Below are 26649 nucleotides of genomic sequence, written 5' to 3' on the forward strand. Positions count from 1 at the left end.
ATTTAATCTTCTTCTTCCAGATTCTCCGGTCCATGGCATCTTCCTGACTCCATCCTTTCTCCCTAAGATTCTCTGCCACCTTACCCTCCAGCTGAGTTTGGGCCTGCCTCTTTTCCTCCTTCCCTCCACCTCCATATGCTCCACTCGTTTACCAATATACTCTTCACTCCTTCTCTCTACATGACCAAACCACCATAGCCTGCTTTCTTGTACCTTCTTACTGATCAGTTCCACCTTGACTGTCCTTCTTTGTCACACCACTCTTCCATCTCAACATCCACATCTCTGCCACCTCCATCTTCCTCTCCTGGGCCTTTGTTACAGGCCATGTCTCCACACCATGGAGCATCGCCGGCCTCACCACCATCTTATACAGCTTTCCTTTCATCTTACAACTCACTCTTTTGTTGCACAGGACCCCACTCATCTTCCTCCAGTTCATCCAGCCGCATGTTATTCGGTGCTGTATTTCCTCATCCAGTCACCATTCCTCTCAACGACCAACCCAAGGTACTTGAATTTCTTCCCTGAAGTTAACCTTTCACCCTGGAGTAATATGATCATATTCTCGTCACTCCCCGTTGACATATATTCGGTCTTTACCTGGTTAATTTTCATACCTCTCTCCTCCAATACCTTTCTCCACTCTTCCAGGGTCTTTTCAAGTTTCTCTCAGGATGATTCGCAGAGAACAATATCATCGGCAAACATCATGCTCCCTGGCACCTCCTTAACATCCTCCGCTAGTACATTCATAACCAGATCAAAGAGGTAGGGGCTTAGAGTTGATCCCTGATGGAGCCCTACGACAATGGGGAACCCCTCTGTCATTCCGACACTAGACCTGACCTGAGTTTTTGCTCCCTCATATATCTCCTTCACCAACCTCACGTACTTTTCCGACACCCCTTTCTTCCTCATACACCTCCATACCTCCTGTCTGGCCACTCTGTCGTACGCCTTTTCCAGGTCTATAAACACCATATATAGTTCTGCCTGCATCTCCCTATATTTCTCCATTAATCACCTTAACGCAAATATTGCATCCATTGTTACTCTTCCTGGCATAAATCCAAACTGCTCCTCACCAATTTTTATTTCCTGCTGTATCATTCCTTCAATTACTCTTTCCCATATCTTCAATGTGTGTGATCCCTTTTGATCCCTCAATAGTTGCCACAATCTTGAACATCTCCTTTTCCCTTGTAGATTGGGACGAGAATGCTTTTCCTGCATTCCTCTGGTATCTTTTCCTGTTGGGTTATTTTCCTCATCAGATCCCATAACATGTCTATGCCCTTGCTGCCCAAGCTTCTTCACACTTCTCCAGGTATCTGGTCTGCCCCCACAGCCTTTCCATTCTTCATTTTTCTCAGTGCCCAATACACTTCCTCTCCGCTTATGTCCTGCACCGATCCTTCGTTTGCCTCTCCATCCCCACACCTCTCTCTTGGATTCTCCTCATTTAGTAGATTACGAAAATATTCTTCCCATCTTCCTCTGATTTTGTACTCCTCTTGTAGTACTACTCCTGCGGCGTCCTTTATCTGCTTAACTGATGTTATGTCTTTCGAGGCCTTATCTCTAGCTTTCGCTATTCTCAACAACTTAGCTTCACCACCGTTTCTCTCCAGTACTTCATAAACCTCTTCAACTGCCCTCGTCTTCGCCCTTGCCACAGCTCTCTTTGAACTTTTTTTTGCTAATGTATGTGCCTCCTTGTCGGCTCTGGTTCCAGTCATGTTCCATTTTTTCTTTGCCTCTTTCTTTTCATTGATCTCCACCTATACTTCCTCATTCCACCACCATGCCTCCTTGTCCTCGGGCGGCCCCTTTCCTGATGTTATACCGAGCACCTCTTCTCCAATTTTTCTAATATTCTGTCTATTTACGTCCCACCATTCTTCCACATCGTCTGGTAACTTCATTCCTTCCAATAACTTTTCTTTAAACTCATTCCTTTGACCTTCCTCTTCCAATTTCCACCACTTTATTTTCCTATCTTTCCGCCACTTCCGTCTATTCTTCTTTTCCCCTTTTATATCACAGTCTACCACAACCAACCTATGCTGTGCCGCTACACTTTTTCCGTTAATCACTTTACAGTTTTTCACCTCCTTCAGATGTTTCCTTCTACACATAATATAGTCAATCTGACTCATCCTATCCCCACTCTTATAAGTTATCAGGTGTCCAACTCTCTTCTTAAACAACGTATTAGCTATAGCCAGGTCGAAGGTCACAGCATGCTCTATGATTCTTTTACCTTCTTCAACAGACTGTTGACCACATGCTTTATGACTGTCAGCTATTGGACTCCATCTGGATGTCCCTAATACAACACATTATCACCTCCAGAGACAAGTGGCCAGTGTCAAAACAGAGACGTGTCGAAACGTATTACATAGAATTAATTAAATTTGCCAATTAATTAAACTAGCCCTTGTAATCTAACATAATTACTGATATTGTGTGAATTATATAGTGTTAATATGGAGCATATAGGAATAAATTACCTCCTAGTAGGGTTACTATTGGAAGGAAAACGCAAAACACACACACACACAAAATTAGTTCAGAAATGACTGATAGGGAGAATAAGGTGCTGTGAGAGGGAGAAAATGAATGTGAACTGAATAGTATCTAAATGTGAAATGATTCAGAGTCAATGATAAACAAAGTTATTCAATTATGTTTATTTCTAATTTCATAAAATGAAGGGATACAAAAAAACATCACGCAGAGCCAACATGCTGCAAGAGATAATTGTGATCAATGGAAGTGATATTTAATGTGTTGGACTTTATTCTGGACCAACAGCTGATACCACCATACAGCACAATTTATAGCAGAATACAAATGATCTGTACAAAGGATTCACACATGATGTGTAATTTTGTCTTTCAAATCTGCCAGGTAAAGTACTTTGTCCTGATACATTATGCTTTCTGAGGTAATCCCAAAGTCAAAAGTCACAGGGGATTAAAGTCTAGTGAACAAGGTGGTCATTTCATTGAAAATGAGTAACTGACTAGTCTATCCTCTGTGAAATGTTGATGCAATAATTGTTGAAGTTCATGTCCCTAAGCAGATAGGTGTTCCATCTTGCATCAACATTTACTGATAATCTGTGACTGTGCAGGTCACAGGTCCAGTTCGATGAAGAAAAATAATGAATTTAGCTGTAAATCCTATCCATACTGTGATCTTTAGTGAATGTAAGAGAACTTGTTATTATTATTATTATTATTACCCCAAGACCTCATGGAGTCAAAGACTCATCTGGGAGGTCCTTTTATCACACACAAGCTCATCATACCGTGTCTTAAACACACTCATCGTACCGTGTCTTAAACTCCTTGTAGACACCACACTCTCAGGCAAGGCATTCCAATCGTTTACAACTCTGCACAAAAAAACCTGCCTCTCACTCCCCTACTCACACCCTCTTTATACAGTTTCCAGGGATGACCTCTGGTTCTCCCCCTATCTCCCACTATTTTTTGTAGAACTTCTCCAGCATTGATCCTATAATAACCACTTACCAACTTGTAGGTGTCTATGATATCTCCTCTCTTTCTCCTATCCACCAGACTCTGCAAATTACATCATCTCGATCTTTCCTCATACTCGACATTCCAGAGGTCAGAAACTACCTTTGGATCCTTTCCAACATCTTGTCATCCTTCTGAAAACCAGATGCCCAAATCTGGGCACAATAGTCCATGGCCTAATCAAAGCATTATACAATGGAACAAGAATTTCCATACTTCTACACTTCAAGTGTCCTCTGCATCATTCCATTTCAACAGAAGCCTTTGTTGAAATAAATGGAGATTCTTTGTAGTCCAGAGGCAGCAGTTCTGAGTGCTTTATGTTGCACAAACATGAAAATGCACTTCATCACTTCGTAGGATGTTCCAAAGTCAATACTCATCCACTTCCATGCATGCAGAAAATGTCGATGTAAACATTTCTCAGATGCTGGCAACTCCCATTTAAACTATTGTTTATGGCTGAGTTTAAAAAAGGGATAGCATTGCTACACTTTACACAAAGTTCTCGATACTCTTTGCGTATGGCAAATCTAACTGTATTGCTATGGTATGTGCACTCACAGCATTCTCATTTGACTGCCCAAGAACTGCAGTTGCAACATCTTCAGCAATTTGCAGAATTTCAGCTTTACCCCTTCTCCCTGGATGGACTGTCAAACTTATGTCTCCTCAAATAAACAAACCATGTTTTGTACTGCATCTGGTGTCACTGGACCTTTTTTTGCAATGTCTTTAGGTGTCTATACTTGTGAAGTGCTGCTCCAGCATTTTGCCAATTCCTATAGCAACACTTCACAGGCAAGGCACACTCAAGTAAAGTGAGATCCATCATGCAAGTCAAATAATTGTAGAGTCAATCTCACCCCCTTCAATTATATTACCTTATATCAGTAGCATCGCATGACCATTTAGGTTGTTTGTGCTGTTGTGTGGCTTATGCAAACTGCATTACAAAACTCACTTGAATTCGAATGTATAATTGCTTTATTGATGTATGAAAGTTTTAAGAATGCATAGTACATCAGCACTCGTCTTAATTGGACCAATGCAATTAATTGTAGGATAACTTTGAATACTTTAATTTATCAATTAATATAATTTTAAATACAGAAAGCATAAAGATCAAATGAACAACAGCTATGCTTCATATATGCTGTTTATGTGAGAAGCACAAAGGGTGAGATGTTTTATGAGTACCACGTAGAACATCCAAGAAAAACAGTTTCCTGATTTATTTATTATTATTATTATTATTATTATTATTATTATTACCCCAAGACCTCATGGAGTCAAAGACTCATCTGGGAGGTCTTTTATCTCTCTCTCTCTCTCTCTCTCTCTCTCTCTCTCTCTCTCTCTCTCTCTCTCTCTCTCCCTCTCTCTCTCTCACACACACACACACACACACACACACACACACACACACGCATCTCATCATACCGTGTCTTAAACACACTCAAACTCCTTGCAGACACCACTCTTAGGCAAGGCATTCCAATCATTCACAACTCTGCACGAAAAAAACCTGCCTCTCACTCTCCTACTCACACCCTCTTTATAGAGTTTCCAGGGATGACCTCTTGTTCTCTCCTGATCTCCCACTATTCTCTGTAGAACTTCTCCACCATCGATCCTATAACAACCCCTTACCAACTTGTAGGTCTCTACCATATCTCCTCCCTCTTCCTCCTGTCCACTAGACTCTGCAAATTACATCTTCTCAATCTTTCTTCATACTCGATATTCCAGAGGTCAGAAACTACCTTAGTCAGTCGCCTTTGGAACCTTTCCAACATCGCTTCATCCTTCTGAAAACCCGGTGACCAAATCTGGGCTAGTCCATGTGTGGCGTAATCAAAGCCCTATACAACGGAACAAGAATCTCCCTACTTCTACACGTCAGTGTCCTCCGCATCATTCCCAGAAGTCTTTGTGTTGTCTTCACAATTTTGGCAATGTGTCCCCTAAATTTTAGATCCTTATCCACTATCACCCCCAGATCTCTTATTTCCTCTACCTCCAACAATATATTCTCACTAAGCATAAATTCTGCATCCCATCTTTGTTTTCCAAATTTTAAAACCTTACATTTTGCAACATTGAACTCACATCCCCATTCCTAATCACTCAATTTATTCAAGTCTTCTTGTAAGGCCACAACATCTTCACTACTTTTTATGGTTTGTCCCAACTTTGCATCATCTGCAAGCAACTGAATATCTCCTTCCAAATCTTTGCCAATATCATTAATATACGAGTTAAATAGTAATGGCCCTAAAACAGACCCCTGAGGCACTCCACTAGTGACTTTCCTTTTCCTGGATATCGCCCCCCACCCCCATACACAACTTGTTGATACCTATCAGATAGCCAGTCTCCAATCCAATGCACTAATCTAATATCCAATCCCATCTGCTCTAGTTTAACTTTCAACTTATCATGAGGAACTCTATCAAATGCCTTTGCGAAATCCAAGTATATTACTGTGTATCCTTCTACTCTGTCCAAGGAAGCAGTCACTTTATTGTAATAAGTAAGTAGATTACTAAAACATGACCTCCCTTTAGCAAATCCATGATGTCCATCAAAGATTATACCATTGTTGTCAACCCAACTCTGGATTCTAGTTCTCACAAGCTTCTCCAACAACTTAACCACAACACCTGACACACAGATAAGCCTATAGTCTGATGCTTGAGTTTGATCACTTCCTTTATGAAATGGCACAATCTTGCCAGCTTGTTAAAACACTGTGAAAAACTTTAGCTTGGTTATGAAGTTAGTGAATGTTTGTGTTGACTTAATAAATCCTGAAGTTCATTGTAATTGTATGAAGTTTTCCTGATTAAATCTGTATCTTCAGACAAGGGATTGTTTGGTATTGGAAGACCAAAATCTTTACCACTTTTCTCACTTATTGACTTACAATTGATTCAAGTGTCAGTAATGCCTCATTATATATTACTTCATTAAACTGAGTCTGAGAATGAGTCGAATGTTCTTGGTCTAAGATATCTTGCAAAAAATTATTTGTGTAAGTTGACCATAGTGATAGAGGGTCAGTCATGTTGCAGTGATGTAACATTACAGTGAATAAAAGGTGCAAAGACGACAGTGAGTTTGAAATTATTGCATCACCAAGATAAGCAGACCAGTGAGAACCATGTTCTGTCAAATTCAAAGCTTTACATGCATTTCAATATGTCGGATGTATTATACTCTTTACTGTTCTTAGGTTGCTGAATGATTTTGGTCCTTCCACATACATCAAGAGCATTCAGAAATAAATGGTTATTTAGCATTATCGTGATGTACACTATAAACATGACCTAGAAAATCACACCAGGATAACCATCCCCTCGTGTTTGGGCAAAATTATCTTCAATGTATAGCTTAAAAAAGGATTTAATGTTGTGTCCCTTGGTAACTCCATTATACTGAGTGTGTTACTTTCTGTAAAATACACTCTTTGACCTTTTCCAAGATGAAACGTGAGATGAACTGTAGTTGGACAGTGCTCATGAATATCAAGAGCTAAAATCTGCCAAACGGTTTCAGAGGTACTGATATATTGTTTGGTTTGGTATAGATCTACTTCACTATGTTCCTTTTGCAAACAGAATGTAGCTTGGTCTGAGCCTTTGTTGATATACTTGCATACATATTTGATGGATTTTACAGGACTGAAAATTTCGACATTTATGTGTGCATTAAAGATTCGTGACAAAACCAGATTATAAGGCATTATATGGGATTATCAATTTCAAAAGTTCCTTGGCTATTATGTATGGTAGCAATTCGACCGCCATCTGAAGGAGCACATCAAAGATATCATGGATATCCATCCTCACCTATTTGAGTTTCATTAGCAAATAATGTTAGATATCTCTTCATGCACTTTCCTGACGTCATGCACAGTGAGTTTGGATTAACAGGTCTGCATGGACCATGTCTACATGGTTAGCTGAGCGGCTATGTGCTTCGCAGCCATATGCCTGGGAAAGGAGTGCCCCGGGTTCAATTCCTATCACTGACATGAGGAGCTTAAGGATCTTTCTCAGACATAGCCAAGTTAGTCAGTCTTGGGAGTGGATAGCAGAGTTTTTCTCCCCAGTTTATGTAGGGTTTTCCCTCCCACAAACAGGCAAACTGGCTCCATGAACACACACATGGATTACAGTCATGAATAGATCCCAGCTAGATGCGGTCCTGAGCCTGGATAAAACAGGGGGGGGGGGGGAAGGAATGGTGAACTACCCAGTAAAAATCTCACCAAGAGCACTTTGTGAGCAATGTCTACAAGGTCACTAGGGTTGGAATAACAATTGTAGGGATTAGGAAGGAGGATGAACCATGCACCATATATTTTGTTATGATATTAAACAGTTCATTGTCACATTGAGGAGAAGGTATATGGGTACATAAAATGGACAATTTCATTACTCCTAATTTTATCTTCGAGACAAATCAATATTTGAGCTTGTGGCAATTCCCTACTTTGTTATTCTACTGAATACATACACCACCTCCACACTCCAAAAATCTTCTGCTTTGTGATGGGATTCATCAATTTCTTCAGCCTGCTGTGAAAAACTCATGTGATGATGTTATGTCTGTCATAAGTCTTATTACCAGGTAGCAAATTTTCCAGAATCTCTGGCCAATTACTGTTGCACATAGAAGTAATGAAAAGTTCAGTGCCACCATGCGCTCTAACATAGATCATTACATCCTGGGCCTTTTTGTGGAAATAATAGGAGCTTCCCACGAAAGAAGAAGGCAATATTTCAATTTGGTCAATGTTTAAAGCATTTTCATGAGCATGCAATGCATTGCAAAGATGTATATGATTTTCAACCCAAAGTGTACTTTGATTTAAACATATGTATGTGAGATGCTGGGATTCAATTTTAGCATACATGTCAACCCAGTATTGATTGATGAGTTGGCCATATATCTATGTAGTGGATTTAAATTTTTCCATCCATACCATCATGCAATATGAATAAAAATTCATTGCTGAAACGGTTTTTCTACTTGTAGGTTCATCACTTCCTGGATTCATTTGTGATAAATCAATGCAATATCCATCCTCTCCTCTGCAAAACAAAATTGGATATTGGAGTGCATCATAGGGTCTATGCATATCACATATCCATTTCAGCCTATCATTGCAACCATGTAAGATTATGTCTCTGCAGTTAAATTCTTGCCCAGTAATGATAATCGCTACTTCATTAGTTAGCTGTGGGCACATTCAATCTGTGTGATATCCTGTCAGTACTTGGTTTGGATGTATGCCCAGTCTTAGTTCTTGCAGATTGTTAGCATTCTCTATAGTAAATCAAATACAATTTCTGAGTTCTAACCTTGTGATCTGCTTGTTCATGTAGATCTGAAATGAAATAAATTTGTAAAAATCTATGATCGTTTAGTTCGGCTGGCAACAAACCTCCAGCCAAATGGTACACTTGACCTTTCACCTTGAAAGCAGGCATGAATCCCCTTTTAAATATTTGATTTCCACCAAATGATGTCAATTGAAATGCAGAATTGTAAGTTCAAATAATTTAAATAAATTGATGAGACTGTGGATGTTGCATTGTAATGAATGATAATAATGGTTCAGGAGGAGTTTCACCTTTTCATTCAAACAGCACATTCCGGGAGATTTATGTCTGTATTTAGTGCTTTACAGTGCTGACATACTATACAATCCTAGTACCATCACAATTGTTGAATCAGTGGAATATCTTATATTACAATTGTAAGAGAAAGCAGACCATTCCTTATTATTCCAAGAAATCTCAATAATTTTACTCTGTCTATTTAGTCTCATATGCCTTGCCACAGGAGACAAGCGACTTATAGAACTTGCTCTTCATTGTGACATATTGGAATAAAAATAAAATATATATTAATAATTATAAAAACTACTAAAACTTTAATAATAAAAACTACTAATAAACACTGACATTAAAGTAATAATAATAGTAATAATGAAAGAACTTCACAAAATAGTGGTCAGATATTATTGAACTGCAGTACAGTAAGGCAATCTATTCATTGTGTGTATTCCATAAACATGATGCTTCTGACTCATGCCAGTTCACGTGTTAGGCCATGATTTCTCGCCTGCGTAGGGCGAGCCTCTCCCCTCCATAGACAGCCTACCATTGTGCCTCAGCCACTTCATTTGCTTCAATAGTGCGTCACGGCTTGACAAACTAAGATTTTTTTGCATATTGTAAATCATCTGCAGGCATACATCGATGAAAATGCACATAAACCATCTTTTGGACATCGTCTATATCTTGGTGAATACATAATCAAAATCGGTCAATTTGTTCTCAAGTTATAAGCGAACATTGAAAATGTACTTTGCTTTATATATATATATAGACAACCAAGTGAAAAAAACTTTCAACCAAAAAAAAAATAAATAAATAAAGTCACTTCTTGGTCTACTAAGAAGCCTTTTCATGTAAAGCCATCCAGAATATGGAGCACCAAAAATTCACAAAACAGATACATCCTTACACCTAATTGTTGATAATATAAAAACAGTCCTACATACAAATTTGTTAAACACTAGGGAAAATCAGTGTCTACCCTTACGGGTATTTCTTCCTTTGTAAAAAATTCTGTTCACTTAAAAGTATTTCAAATAGCCATGTGCTAAAATGTTTGGATATTTTAGCAAATGGACAATGATTAGCTTTGATATTATTTCACTAATGCTACAGTAGGAAAGCATTCCATTAACTAAGACTCTCGATTGGATAGTCTCATTTCCCCTGTAATTTGAATTCTTCAATTTTTTTTTTCACTTTGTTATACTACTATAAATTAAACATGCCAAGAAATTACATTCCTGACTTAATCCTTTATCCAAGTATAAGCAAACAAAGTTTATGTCCAAAATATTTTCAGGACTGGGTTATTGTATATAGAGGCTAATGACCTCACATCCTTTCAAATGTGTGTAATGCTATGCATATAATTCACATTACATCCATGTTGACAGTTTATTTTTCACTTGGTCAGACTATAATAAATTTAGTTTAATCCTTTATCCAAGTGTGTGCAAATAAAGTTTGCACCTGAAAGTATCTTCAGGACTGGGGTAAAGTGGTACAACACCGAGCGACTCCTTGCATTGCAAAAGTGGAGCAAGCTACCATCAATCCTATCTCAGTATCTCCCATAATGCAAAACACATCTCCTTGCGGATATGTATAATGTTATGTAAGGGAAGGGCCACTACCCAAACTAGTTTCGACCTTTATTGAGGTCTCTTCAGTGGGAGCCAGGCCCAAGTGGAGATACCAAGGAAGAAGCATTAGCAAGGTCATCTCCTCCTATAGGAGCTACCAAACAGTGTGCCACCTTTTTATTAAATTACTATGGATTTAGAGAAAGATGTTGACAGTTTATTTTTCACTTGGTCAGACTATAATAAATTTAGTTTAATGTTGGTAGCTTGCTGCACCTTTGCAAGGAGTCGCCCGGTGTTGTACCACTTTACCCCAGTCCTGAAGATACTTTCAGGTGCAAACTTTGTTTGTACACACTTGGATAAAGGATTAAACTAAATTTATTACATCCATGCTTACACTTATCCAAGTGTAAGAAAACATTGATCGGCTGAAGGAATGTGGACTGCAGAGTTTGGTGGATAGAAGAAGGAGAGGTGATATGATTGAGACTTTTAAACTGTTGAGAGGTGGTTTAAACCAGTGCTTCCCAAACTTCTGGATGTCAGCCCCCCCCCCCTTTGGAAAAATTAAAATATTTCACGCCCCCCTCGAAAAAAAATCGTAATATAGACATATATTATTATATATAATATTTATTGCATATATATTCAATACAAAACATACACAGCGAATATTGCAAAAATCAAATGCAAATATTACATTTTTAGCGTCTTACATACACATTCGACATGCCACGTTATCTCATATTTTTATATAGATAAATATACTGTGGGGTGCTTAAGGGTCAAAGCTGTATAACTGAGAGGAGACCTCCACATAGCCTTTAAAGGAATGCGGAGAACCGACCAGGGCTTCTGACCTAATGTCCAATCCTCACCTTCTCGTGGTGCACCCTGTTGGGTATCTACTTTGATACTGAACGAACGAGGATGGGCTGGCAATTTGGGATTTAGCCGACCAAATTGTATTCTTATTGGTTAAACCAAAATAAAAAATGATGGTACAACATGACAAAATTTCATGCCGGCTGGGGCGTCGCCCGGTTAAACAAGGCCCCCGTTGTTTTTGCCAGGGAACCAGGGCGAACAGCGAAAAGTCAGCTACTGGAACAAATCTGAAAACAAACCCCAACTCAACATCACCAGAGTTAAAGATCGGTACTATCAACGTAAGAAGCCTGAATGGCAAAGAAATGGAGCTAGCTGAGGAATTAGATAAGTACCAGATCGACATAATAGGGGTGACTGAAACAAAAAAGACCAAAACTGGTGAGATCTTTCTGAGCAATAAATACAAAATGTTATATTCAGGCAATAACAATCAAGGAAAAGAAGGAGTAGCCATAGTATTCAACACAAAATACGAGGCTAATCTTCTTGAATGGCAGTCAGTCTCAAGTAGAGTAATGTGGGCAAATATGAGAATGGGGAACTGGACAATGAGACTTATTTGTGTCTATGGTCCCACAGAAGGTTCTACTAAGGTAGAAGTGGAGGAATTTTTTGAGGCTTTAGAAAAAGCAACTGACACAATGAAAAAGGAAAAGTTGGTCCTTGTTGGGGATCTAAATAGTAGAGTAGGAAATGATTGTGAGACATACAAAAATATTTTGGGAAAATTTGGAGAAAAGAGCAAAGCTAATAATAATGGCAAATATCTGTTGGATTTCTGCTCAGGACATGGACTGGTTATTACAAACACCATGTTCCAACATAAAAATGTGCACAAATTCACATGGAGAGAAGAGGCTAGGAATAAGAAAAGTCTCATTGACTATGTATTGTTGATAGTGATGTTTTCTCCCTGGTGCAGGACACCAGAGTGTACAGAGGATTTGAAATTGGAAGTGATCACTATTTAGTCTTGAGCAGGATAAAATTGAATTTCATATTGAAAAGAATAACATGTAAGAAAGTTTTAAAGCGAATAAAAGTTGAGCAGCTCTCAGATGTAAACTGTAGACTAAAATACAGAAATATTATTGAAAAGAAAATGAAAGAGTTTGAGAACAGGAATCAAACCTTGGAGATTCAGTGGCAAACTCTGAAGGAAACATTGATTGATTCTGCCAGAGAGGCATGTGGTGAGGTTGTGTGCAAAGATAAAAAAATCAGAACTCCCTGGTGGACACAGGAAGTTAAAGAGGCAGTGAAGGAAAAGAAGAAAGCATATCAAAAGTTCCTGGCAAATAAGTCAGCTTTTACTCTTACAGAATACAGAGACAAATGTAAGAAAGCTAAACAGTGTGTAAAACTAGCAAAACAAAAGTCATGGGAGGACTTTGGCAAGAATATAGAAAATAAATATCAAGAAGGTGGCAAAATATTCTGGAGGTTGTTGAAGAAGCTTAGGAATGGAGAAAAGAGTGCTGTAAAAGGAATTAGAGATGATAAAGGTGACATGAAAACAGGAGAAAAAGATATCCTTGAAGTATGGAGTAATTACTTTGAAAAACTGCTAAATGAAACAAGCAGTGATGACAGCACAGTGATAAAAAACACTGACCAGGCATGCAGTCAGGAATACATATCCATACTTGAAGTAGAAAAAGCCGTCAAAGGCTTGAAATGTGGAAAGGCAGCAGGAGTAGATGATATTCGACCAGAAATGCTGAAGTATGGTGGTATAAGAGTCTTACAGTGGCTGCACTGCATAGTTCAAAAAGCCTGGACAGAGGGACGAATTCCCGATGATTGGAGTAGAGCTCTCATAGTACCCATATATAAAAAGGGAAATAAAACTGAATGTGAGAATTACAGAGGTATTTCCCTACTGAGTGTTCCTGGCAAGATCTATGCAAGTATACTTGAGAAACGGTTGAGAAGAATTGTGGAAGAAAAGCTTGGTGAAGAACAAGCTGGATTCAGGCCAAATAGAGGCTGTCAGGATTAGATCTTCACTTTACGACAAATAGTCGAGAAAGCATGGTAATATAACAAAGATCTGTATTTAAGTTTTGTCGATTTGGAAAAGGCATATGACAAGGTGCCAAGAGAGAAGCTATTCAATACGCTGCAGTTATATGGTGTCAATGGGGCATTATATCAAGCAATACTTAGTCTTTATTTGAGTTGTGAGTCAGCAGTTAGAATTGAAGGAAGTACAGGAAGATGGTTTAATGTTAAATCTGGTGTGAGACAAGGATGTACATTATCCCCTCTGTTATTCATTATCTATATGGATCACATTATGAAGGAATGTGGTATTAAACCTGATATCAAAATTGGAGATGTTAATGTCAGCTCTTTGCTTTATGCGGATGATGTTATACTTCTAAATAAATCCGCTACAAGTCTGCAAGATTCTCTGACTAAATTGAATAGCTGTTGTAATAGATATGGTATGAAGGTCAGCAATAAAAAGACAAAGACAATGAAAATAGGCAGAATCATTGAAAATGTCAACTGTGTTGTGAATGGAGAACCTGTGGAACAAGTAAAACATTTCAGCTACTTAGGCACAATTTTTACTGAAGATGGTAAACTAAATATTGAAATAGACAACAGAATCAGCAAAGCTGGTATCGTGGGAAGTCAATTGAATAAATTCATATGGAATGAGAAAGAAATTAGTCGGAACACTAAATTAGCTGTATACAAGACTGTGTTCAAACCAATTTTAACTTATGGATCTGAGAGCTGGGTCAGAAGTAAAACACTTGACCAAAGACTAGAGACCGCAGATATGAGAGTCCTGAGAAAGATTAGAGGCGTGAACAGATGGCATCAATGGCAATATCATATTAAAAATGAGGATATTAGGAAAGAACTTGACATTGTCAGCATCCAGGAATGCGTTAGCAGAGCTAATCTCAGATGGTATGGTCACTTAAATAGAATGGGAGAGGAAAGATTAGCAAAACAAGTGTTCTCTGCCAGGTTGGCAGGAAAACGACCCAGAGGAAGACCAAGATATAGATGGATTGATACGGTACAAAGTGCCTTAGACGATAGAAATATAAGATCTGATAATGTTGGAGTCTTGACAAGTAACAGACTGATTTGGAGGAAAATTGTAGATAGGAAGTTAGTAATGATGTAATTTTTTCATGTAGTACTGTCATATCCTGTACACCCCTTGAGGGTACATGGCAGGAATTTGATGATGATGATGATGATGATAAATATACTGTAATTGTACATTTGCAGTACAAGCACATGAAACGTAAAACGATCAGTAATAAACAAAGAATTAAAAACATAAAAGAAGTTTAATAATTTAATGTGATGAATGTGTTTCAATACTGCTACACAAAAAGTCAATATTAGGTGAAATATTTGAAACGCAATTCTTAGATTTATGCTTTGAAATGAAACTTATATGAATAAGCATATATTTACTAATATTCATTAAGCACCAAAATATGCAGGAAGCAAAATCTGTGAACCTGCACCAATGTGTGATTTTTTTTCCAATAAAATATAAAACATAACAGAAAAGAAATAATAAATAATAAAAATTAAATACGTTTCTTTTAAGATAAAAAAAATCTATTTAGTCTTAAAACATTTTCAGTTTGTTTTCATAATTTCACGGTCCCCCTCAACAAAACCTACAGCCCCAAGGGGATCACGGCCCACAGTTTGGGAAGCACTGGTTTAAACTGTTGTTTGCTTACACTTGGATTGAACCAAGAATATAATTTCTTGACATAAAAATATCAGAATATTACAAAATATAAGACTTATTGTTAAACTGACCATAGATTTTTAATTCGTACGTATGTTCGTACAATATTGCCTACCAGTTTCGCTAGTAACTGACTAGCTTTTTCAAGGCTTGCACAGTACAAAAAAATGATAAATGCAAAAAAGGTTTAAGAATACAAAAAAACGTTAGTACCTGTTAGGTAGATAAGGTAACACATTCGCGTGACATTTCTACTCAGTATCGTGAACACTCACTACATGCAAACGCGTAATATGATTATTCGCATACTGTAGTTCTGTTAAACTGAGGGAATTAATTAGATTTTTCCAAGTATCGTTCAGTATGGCCCCTTGATTTCTGTTTAGGTTGCTGCCTGTACGTAGCACTACTGCTGCTTCTTTAAATAATCGATGTCTGTAATCTTCGTCTACGTAGGGCATAGAGCTGTTATTCCAGTCTATAGTGTGGTTCGAAGTTGAAAAGTGATGTGCCAACCCGGAGATGGTCATTCTGTTGTGATTTACATCGCCAACATGTTCTTTCTGTCTTATTTCCAGGATTCTCGAAATTTGTCCAATGTAGGAAAGACCGCAAATGCATGGAATATTATACACACCTGGATATTTATAAAATGGAACACTGTCTTTAGGAGATCTTAGAACCTGTCTGATGCTAGTAGTTGGTTTAAATACAACCCTAATGCTATGGGCCTTTAACAATCTCGCAATTTTGGTGGAAATTGAACCCATAAAGGGTATGACTGCTGTTGAAATTTGCTGGGAGATTCTTTCTTGTTGGTTATCTTTATATAGAAATTTGTGGATGATGTTTCGAGGATAACCATTTTGCGATAGTAAAATATCACCTCCGGGTTAGCACATCACTTTTCAACTTTGAACCACACTATAGACTGGAATAACAGCTCTATGCCCTACGTAGATGAAGATTACAGACATCGATTATTTAAAGAAGCAGCAGTAGTGCTACATACAGGCAGCAACCTAAACAGAAATCAAGGGGCCTTACTGAACGATACTTGGAAAAATCTAATTAATTCCCTCAGTTCAACAGAACTACAGTTTGCGAATAATCATATTACACGTTTGCATGTAACACGTGTTCATGATAATGAGCAGAAATGTCACGCGAACGTGTTACCTTAGCTACCTAACAGGTACTAACGTTTTTTTGTATTCTTAAACCTTTTTTGCATTTATCATTTTTTTGTACTGTGCAAGCCTTGAAAAAGCTAGTCAGTTACTAGCGAAACCGGTAGGCAATATTGTATGAACATACATATGAATTAAAAATCTATGGTCAGTTTAACAATAAATCTTACATTTTGTAATATTTTACAACCAAAAACATGTATAATTTAAATATCAGAATATGAAACCTGTTCTTCATTTATTTCTCTTGGTGCTGAATTCTTTCTATTAAATTATATTATTAGTAGTTTTCTAAATATTCTATATAGAAATTAGCCAAAAAGAGAAAGGCAATGAACTCCTCATGATGGGAGGAATCTTTATATGGACTTTTTTAATCGAAGGTGAGTTAGCTGATCTCATAAAAAAAAATTTAAATTTCAGCATAAGTAACTAAAGATCGGAAATGAAATATCCATATTTCCACTTTCCCTCTGAGTTTACTCAAAAAATGAATTAATTAATAACTTATTGCTTGAAAACTTAACAAGTAAAGATAAACAATTTGATCATTTGTTAGACTTGGGCTTCATAAATTACAAAACTACTTTCTATTGCTTTCCATTCAAAATATTTCATCAGACTGCAAAGAATTTCTTGTATGACACACAACAAGTACACAAACTGTTAGAAGTATTATAGGAGAGCCAACTGATTAATTATTATTATTATTATTATTATTATTCAGGCCTCCATGGAGTCAAAAGACTCATCGCAGGAGGTCCCTCCTAGAAAACACAAAGTCTATCAATACTCATCATGGGAGGTCCCTTCTAGAAAACACAGTCTATCATACCACTCCTTAAATTCATTGACCATTCTCGATCTCACCACTCTATCAGACATTGCATTCCATGGTTCAACCACCCTCCATGCAAAGAAACCACTCCTCACCCTCTTGTCACAGTTTCATTCCATAACTTCCAGAAACAGACAAATAGGACCTTCAGAACACACGTAATTTACAGAAAAAAAAATACTACCTGTGGTGGTGGTAGGCAGTAGGTGGTGCTGATGTTGATTGGTAGTAGAGGTTTGGTGTAGTGACGTAGAGGGAGAGTTGTACAATAGGTGTCCTCCCACAATGAGTCCTCGGACTCCTTGGAGGTGTCACGAATAATAATAATAATAATAATTGTCTCATCTAACTGTTTGAATGTATTTTTCTTCTTATTTCAGATAGAAAGAAAATAATATAAAATAATAGTAAAATAATAACAGAAAATAATAATGATGATGATGCAGCTGCTGCTGATTATGATGATGTTATGTTATGAAATGTTTAGTCATATTACAAATATGATATTACAGTGAAAAAACATTCCAATAGAAGGAAATTAACTGTTCACATACAGGATTAATATAAAAGTATAAGGTAATTAACGATAATATATATATAAAATGCAAGGGAAGTCATCTTTATGGCATAATACTCTTGGACTAAATGTAAAAATAAATACCTTTATTTTTTCTTCCTGTGCAGCTAAAGACTTTTCAAAATCTTCATGTTTCTTTATCAATGCTTCCACTGAATCTAGAGAGTCTCCTAAATCTTCACTTTTTAGGAAAACCTAAAAAAAAATTTAAATTTCAGCATAAGTAACTAAAGATCGGAAATGAAATATCCATATTTCCACTTTCCCTCTGAGTTTACTCAAAAAATGAATTAATTAATAACTTATTGCTTGAAAACTTAACAAGTAAAGATAAACAATTTGATCGTTTGTTACACTTGGGCTTCATAAATTACAAAACTACTTTCTACTGCTTTCCATCCAAAATATTTCATCAGACTGCAAAGAATTTCTTGTATGACACACAGCAAGTACACAAACTGTTAGAAGTATTATAGGAGAGCCAACTGATTAATTATTATTATTATTATTCAGGCCTCCATGGAGTCAAAAGACTCATCGCAGGAGGTCCCTCCTAGAAAACACAAAGTCTATCAATACTCATCATGGGAGGTCCCTTCTAGAAAACACAACGTCTATCATACCACTCCTTAAATTCATTGACCATTCCCGATCTCACCACTCTATCAGACATTGCATTCCATGGTTCAACCACCCTCCATGCAAAGAAACCACTCCTCACCCTCTTGTCACAGTTTCATTCCATAACTTCCAGAAATGGCCTCTTGTCATCACTCCTTCCTGCTGTTCAACCAAGCAAAATAACTCCCCAGTGTCAACCCTGTAACCACCTCTCAACAGTTTAAAAGTTCAATCATATCGCCTCTCCTTCTTCTATCCACCAAACTCTGCAGTCCACATTCCCTCAGCAGATCCTCATAATTAACATTGTACAGTTCTGAAACCATTTTTGTTATCCCCCTTTGTACCCTTTCCACAGTTAATTTATCCCCTTCAAATCCTGGGGACCAAATCTGAGAACAATAGTCTAAGTGTGGTCTGATCAGGATCTTATACAACGGAATGATAACCCTTTTATCTCTCAGGGCAGTGACCTTCTCATTATTGCAACAATCCTTTGAGTCATCCTCATCACCTTTACAATATGCTTCCTGAATTTCAGTTTTCTATCAATCATCAACCCCCAGATCTCTTATCTCCCCTACTTCCTTCAGTACAGCTCATTCTCTATTGGATGAGCTTCAGTACAGCTCATCCAATAGAGAATGCCACATAACATTGATGTGTACAGACCTCAAGACCTTACATTTTGCTGCATTAAACCGATAACCCCAGTCATTTACCCATCTGTGTACTAATTCAAATCCTCTTACAGGGCTACCACACCTGCACTATTACAAATAACCCTTCCCAGCTTCACATCATGTGCAAACAACTGAATATCCCCCTGCAATCCACTGACAATATCATTGATATAAAAGTTAAACAATATAGGTCCCAGTACTGAGCCCTGTGGGACCTCAGTTGTAACCTCTGCCTCCTTGAAACTCCCCCAGCATACACCACTCTCTGATACCTATCAGATAGCCAATCCAGCAACTTAAATATCAGTTTATCATGTGGCACCCTCACAAATGCCTTCGCTAAGTACAAGAAAATGGCAGTACATGCTTTACCCTCATCTACTGCTCTTGTTTATAACAAATTTCGTTTAATCCTTTATCCAAGTGAGAGCACACAAAGTTTGCTCCTGAAAATATCTTCAGGACTGAGGTAAGGTGGTGCATCTGTTGGCAACTTGTACCAAAGGTGGACTGAGCTCTCATCACTCCTTGTCTCAGTATCTCCCATAATGCAACGCACATCTCCTTGCGGACATGTGTAATGCTATGCAGTGAGGGAAGGGCCACTACTCAGACCAGTCTCAACCTTTATTGAGGTCTCTCGTCAGTGGGAGGCAGACCCAGAAGTGGTGACACTAAGGCAGAAGCAATAGAAAGGTCATATTTACCTATATGAATTGCCAAACAGTGTACCACCTTATTATTAAATTACTCTGGATTTAGAGAAAAGATGTTGGAAGTTTATTTTGCACTTAGTTAGACTATAATAAATTTAGTTTAATCCACTTAAGTATAAAGAGCTAATAGGCTTCATTTCGGCAATGAAAACATTACTTAAATTAAGGGGATATTAAATCCCACATAGTTTTAAAACCGAATAAGAAACTCAAAGATTAGAATCAGAGAGTTTCTTGCCGAATATAGTAAACTATAAAGTATCGGCGACACTAGCGTTAGCCAATGCAAGTGATCCTAGTACGTAGTACAATATCATTTCCTAGGAAATGTATGCTGTTATTACATTATGGAGGGAGGTCACTACCCAGACCGGTTTCAGCCTTTTTTGAGGCTTCATCAGTGAGTAGCTAGACCTAATACCAAAGTGTATAGTGAAAAGAACTTATATACTCTGCGAACGATATTGTACTACGTACTAGGATCACTTGCATTGGCTAACGCTAGTGTCGCCGATACTTTATAGTTTACTATATTCGGCAAGAAACTCTCTGATTCTAATCTTTGAGTTTCTTATTCGGTTTTAAAACTATGTGGGATTTAATATCCCCTTAATTTAAGTTAATTTAATCCTTTATCCAAGTGTGAGCAAACAACGTTTGCACCTGAAAATATCTTGAGGACTCTTCACCTGTCTGCTCTTCACCTGTTCATCTGCTCTTCACCTGTCTCCTGATATCTCTTCCATAGCTTCTTCTTCTCACATACAGTTCCTGTTTAATATTGTTTGTCATCCACTTTACTCCAAATTGTGTCCTCTTCTTCACTTGTGGAATACAATTTACTATTGCTGCTAACAAATATTCCTTCACAATTTCCCAAGCGCTAATGATATCACAGCCTTCCAATTCCTCCCTCCATGAAACTTCCCCAATTTGATGTCTACGACTATTATAATCACCTGCCTTATAATTCCACATATGTTCCCATCTCTTTGATGGGAACATATGTGGAATTAAGATGGTCATGTCTACTCATCTTCCAAGTCAAAACCACATGGTCACTCTCTCCAACTGGTGGGAGAGATGTCATCTTAGTCATTATCAACTCTTCTGATGCTATGACCAAATCCAAAACTCTTGAACCTCTTGTTCCCTCTATTACATGTTGCCTGAGACATTTGTCCCTCAAGAATTCTAGAAATTCCATTTTCTTATTGCTACATGCATCTTCCTCTCCCCAATTTACACCGCTGCAGTTAAAATCTCCCATAACAATCATTCTTCTTGCACTTGCCAAGCTCAACTGTCTAAACATCTCCTGGTCCCCACCCTCTGTGCTCCTTGGTTTGTAGCAGCATTTCCATCTTTAAACATACTGAAAGACATGTACCGTTCAGAGGGTTTCTTGATTTATTTTTTATACAGTTCATATTTGAAAATATTTGCTTTCAGAAATATGCAGAGCCAAAAACTTAGAGAAGTCCAAATACAAATATTTCAAATTTATATGTGTCTCGTAAGCTACTCCACATACTGAACACAATTTGTGTTCAAATTGTGTTCACTGTCGATAACTGGAATAACTGTTTCCAATGGTCATCAATAACTACTGTAATTAATCTACTAGTTTTGCCACTAAATTTTATGGCTTCTGGGTAAATAATTAAATGTCAGCAATCATAAACTAAAACATTAACTAAGCAAACCTAGTAGGAACTATCTCAATATAAAAGATGGAAACATGCACAACAATTACAAATGTTTGTGGCAAAAAAAAAAAAAAAAAAAAAAAAAAAAAAAAAAAAAAAAAATCAACCTCCAGAATTATTGGAAATAGTGCTAATTTAGTTTCTTTTACTGAAGAAAACGTTTCGCCATTGCAATATGAACAGGATGGCCAAAGTGTTTCAAGTGATCTAAGAGATTTAATAAAGAAGCAGGTAGATAGATATATTTGTACCATGAAACACTGAAGTATCGGCCCAAGATGGAAGATCTGATAACTTATCGTATTTAAGTATCAGAAAGTTAAGGGAAAACAAATACATTTTTCCTTAGCCATTTCTCAAGAATACTTGCATAAGTCTTACCAGGAACAACACTCAGTAGAGCTATTTCTCTGTAATTCTCACACTCAGTTCAGAAGGTTGAATTCCATTTTTTAAAAATAGATGGGTACTATTGAGAGTCCTACTCTAATAATCTGGAATTCAACCTTCTGAATTATGCAGTGCAATATCTCTTCTTCATCCAACAAGCTGCAGGTTAAAATCCTGCTGTGGGCTTGGATGTTTGTGATTGTCTTTAGGTGGGATAGAATTTCATCACATAGTATGAGGTCATTGCCCCACGTAATTGTAAGCAATGACCTCATACTATGCAATTTGGGTTTGTTATGTAGATGACATTTTTGCTATCTGGCCCCATAATGAAGAAACATTGCCTACTTTTTTTATCTATTATAAACAATCTACATCCACAAATGAATTATACTATAGAAATAAAAAAAAAGACAACAAATTTCTACATGCGCATATCCTGGTGGTATTATGGTACCATCCCTAATCCACTGATGTCGGGGGCGGGTGCAAGATTCACAAAGAGAAGTGCCATCGACAGAGCCATGAAATAGAGATGCCAATCTATTATGCTCTGCCAATGCTGTCACTATCTTGGAGCCCTGTTAGTGGGTCCAATTGACAGAGAGAATAAAATGGGGGGAGGAGTATTGTTGATGATAGCTGATGAGCTCCAGCCAAGGAGAATAGAAGTTGAATTGCAGGATAGAGAAAAGAGCACATTTGAGGCCATTTGGTGTGAGATTGTGGCTAGCAGAACTAAATATACAATTGGGTGCTGCTATAGACCAGGTGATGGAAAAGATGGTGGTGACAGTATGCACAAGCAAATAGAAGAAATGGGTGGAAGGAGGGTGATTATTATGGGAGATTTCAACTATGGTCGCATTGATTGGATTTTTTAGCTATGTGGCCAGTAGGAGGAGAAATGACTGTGGAAGAATGATGTTGTGGGATAAAAATGGGAATAGAGTGACTGATGCAGAGGACATAGTGGAATTGTTCAATGAACACTTTATTGGAGTATTTCATCCTAGAGGAGTCAGTTTTAATGCTAGAGGGATAGGACTGGTACGAGGTCTGGAGGTACAGGAGGAGAGTGTGTTTCAGATACTGAGTACTCTGGATGTCAGTAAAGCTGTGGGACTGGATGGTATTTCGCCACGAGTTTTGAGAGAATGTGCTAGGGAATTGACAATACCTTTACCTTTAACGTGGCTTTTCAATGAAAGTCTGGCTTTGGCAAAGGTGCCCAGGGAATGGAAGGAAGGTAAGATAGTGCCATTGCATAAGGGTGGTAACAGACTGGAAGTGTCTAATTATAGGCCAGTCTGTGTGTCATCAGTAGTTGTTAAGATCTTGGAGAAAGTAGTGAGGGACCGTGTACAGCATTGGGCAGATGAGGATAATGTTATCTGTGAGAATCAACATGGATTTGTGAAAGGACACTCTTGTTTTAGCAATATGCTAGCCTTTTATAATAAAGTTACAAGAGCATTAGATGAGGGAAAGGCATATACTGCAATTTTCTTAGACTTGGCGAAGGCATTTGACAGGGTGCCACATGATAAGCTGATATTTAAGTTGCAGCACATGGGTCTGGATGTCAGATTGGTCAACTGGATTCAGGATTGGCTGTCTGATAGGTATCAGAGAGTTGTGTATGGTGGAGCAGTTTCCAGGAGGCAGAGGGTTACAAGTGGGGTCCCACAGGGCTCAGTACTAGGACCTATATTGTTTAACCTTTATATCAATGACATAGCCAGTGGATTGCAGGGGGATATTCAGTTGTTTGCGGATGATGCGAAGCTTGGAAGGATTATTAGTAATTGTGCAGATGTGGTAGCCCTGCAAGAGGATTTAAATAAGCTAGATAGATGGGCAAATGAATGGGGGTGTCAGTTTAATGCAGCAAAATGTAAGGTCTTGAGGTTTGGGAAACATCGATGGGATGCTACATACTCTATGGGAGGAGTTATACTGGAGGAAGTAGGGGAGACAAGAGATCTGGGGTTGATGATTGATAGAAACCTGAAGTTTAGGGGACATATTGCAAAGGTGGTGAAGGTAACACAGAGGATTGCTGCTATTATGAGAAGGACACTGACCTGCAGAGATAAGAGGGTTATCATTCCGTTGTATAAGTCTCTGATCAGACCACACTTGAACTATTGTTCTCAGATTTGGTCCCCAGGATTTGAAGGGGATAAATTAACTGTGGAAAGGATACAAAGACGGATGACAAAGATGGTTTCAGGACTGTACAAGGATAGTTATGAGGATCGGCTGAGAGAATGTGGACTGCAGAGTTTGGTGGATAGAAGAAGGAGAGGTGATATGATTGAGACTTTTAAACTGTTGAGAGGTGGTTACAGGGTTGACACTGGGGAGTTCTTTCGCTTGGTTGATCAGCGGGAAGGAGTGATGACAAGAGGCCATCCCTGGAAGTTACGAAAAGAAACTGTGAGCAAGAGGGTAAGGAGTGGTTTCTTTCTGTGGAGGGTGGTTGAGCCGTGGAATGCATTGCCTGATGGAGTGGTGGGAGCGAGAACGGTCAGTGGGTTTAAGGAGTGGTATGATAAACTTTGTGTTTCTCAGGGGGGGGACCTCCCCTCGATGAGTCTTGACAGACTTTATGTCTTAGAAAGGACCTCCCTCGATGAGTCTTTTGACTCCTTGGAGGCCTGAATAATAATAATAATAATAATAATAAAATTATTTTTTTAGATATTCTACTCCTTCGCTCATCATAAGGTGAATTAATTATTTCCATTTATCGAAAGCCAACTTTCACTGAATACTACATTCAAGAGCAATTGGTTCGCTATTCATCACAGAAGACTGAAATCATCATCATCATCATCATCATCAAATTCCTGCCATGTACCCTCAAGGGGTGTATAAGATATGATAGTACTACATGAAAAATTTACATCATTACTAACTTCCTATCTACAATTTTCCTCCAAATCAGTCTATTACTTGTCAAGAAGCCAATATTATCATTATCAGATCTTATATTTCTATCGTCTAAGGCACATTGTACCATATCAGTCCACCTATATCTTGGTCTTCCTCTGGGTCATTTTCCTGCCGACCTGGCAGAGAACACTTGTTTTGCTAATCTTTCCTCGCCCATTCTGTTTAAGTAACCATACCACTTGAGATTAGCTCTGCTAACGCATTCTTGGATGCTGACAATGTCAAGTTCTTTCCTAATATCCTCGTTTTTAATATGATATTGCCATTGATGCCATCTGTTCATTCCCTTAATCTTTCTGAGGACTCTGATATCTGCGGTCTCTAGTCTTTGGTCAAGTGTTTTTACTTCTGACCCAGCTCTGAGATCCATAAGTTAAAACTGTTTGAACACTGTCTTGTATACAGCTAATTTAGTGTTCCGACTAATTTCTCTCTTATTCCATATGAATTTATTCATTTGACTTCCTACCATACCAGCTTTGTTGATTCTGTTGTCTATTTCCACATTTAATTTACCATCTTTACTAAAAATCGTGCCTAAATGTTTTACTTGTTCCACAGGTTCTCCTTTCACAAAGCAGATGACATATTCAACGATTCTGCCTATTTTCATTGTCTTTGTCTTTTTATTGCTGACCTTCATACCCACATCTATTACAACAGTTATTCAATTTAGTCAGGGAATCTTGCAGACTTGTAGCAGATTTATTTAGAAGTACAACATCGTCTGCATAAAGCAAAGAGCTGACATTAACATCTCCAATTTTGATATCATGTTTAATACCACCTTCCTTCATAATGTGATCCATATAGATAATGAGATTATTCATCCTTGTCTCACACCAGATTTAACATTAAACCATCTTCCTGTACTTCCTTCAATTCTAACTGCTGACTTACAACTCAAATTGATATAATGCCCCATTAACACCATATAACTGTAGCATATTGAATAGCTTCTCGCTTGGCATCTTGTCATATGCCTTTTCCAGATTGACAAAACTTAAATACAGATCTTTGTTATATTCCCATGATTTCTCAACAATTGGTCATAAAGTGAAGATCTGATCCTGACAGCCTCTGTTTGGCCTGAATCCAGCTTGTTCTTCACCAAGCTTTTCTTCCACAATTCTTCTCAACAGTTTCTCAGAACAGGATAAATCTGGCATAAATCTTACTAGGAACACTCAGTAGGGAAATACATCTATAATTCTCACATTCAGTTTTATTTCCCTTTTTATATATGGGTACTATGAGAGCTCTACTCCAATTATCAGGAATTCGTCCCTCTGTCCAGGCTTTCTGAACTGTGCAGTGCAGCCACTGTAAGACTTTTATACCACCATACTTCAGCATTTCTGGTCGAATATCATCTACTCCTTCTGCCTTTCCACATTTCAAGCCTTTGATGGCTCTTTCTACTTCAAGTATGGATATGTATTCCTGACTGTATGAGTGTTTTTTACCACTATGCTATCACTGCTTGTTTCATTTAGCAATTTTTCGAAGTAATTACTCCATACTTCAAGGATATCTTTTTCTTCCATTTTCATGTCAC

At 37.9% G+C, this 26649-nt stretch overlaps 1 protein-coding gene across 3 annotated transcripts in view; it reads right to left on the reverse strand.

The window, feature by feature from the left end:
• LOC150103955 (spectrin alpha chain-like) overlaps positions 1-26649 on the reverse strand; it is an 850682-nt gene that overhangs the window by 586163 nt on the left and 237870 nt on the right. For all 3 annotated transcript variants that reach the window (XM_090397194.1, XM_090397195.1, XM_090397193.1), the window contains exon 13: positions 18096-18206. In XM_090397194.1, coding sequence (XP_090253320.1) covers positions 18096-18206 — 111 coding nt within the window. The remainder of the gene's footprint in view (positions 1-18095; positions 18207-26649) is intronic.

The sequence above is a fragment of the Typopeltis vanoorti genome, chromosome 8, assembly GCF_054136105.1.
Source record: "Typopeltis vanoorti isolate ZY-2024b chromosome 8, IOZ_Tvanoo_1.0, whole genome shotgun sequence".
Lineage (NCBI taxonomy): Eukaryota > Metazoa > Arthropoda > Arachnida > Uropygi > Thelyphonidae > Typopeltis > Typopeltis vanoorti.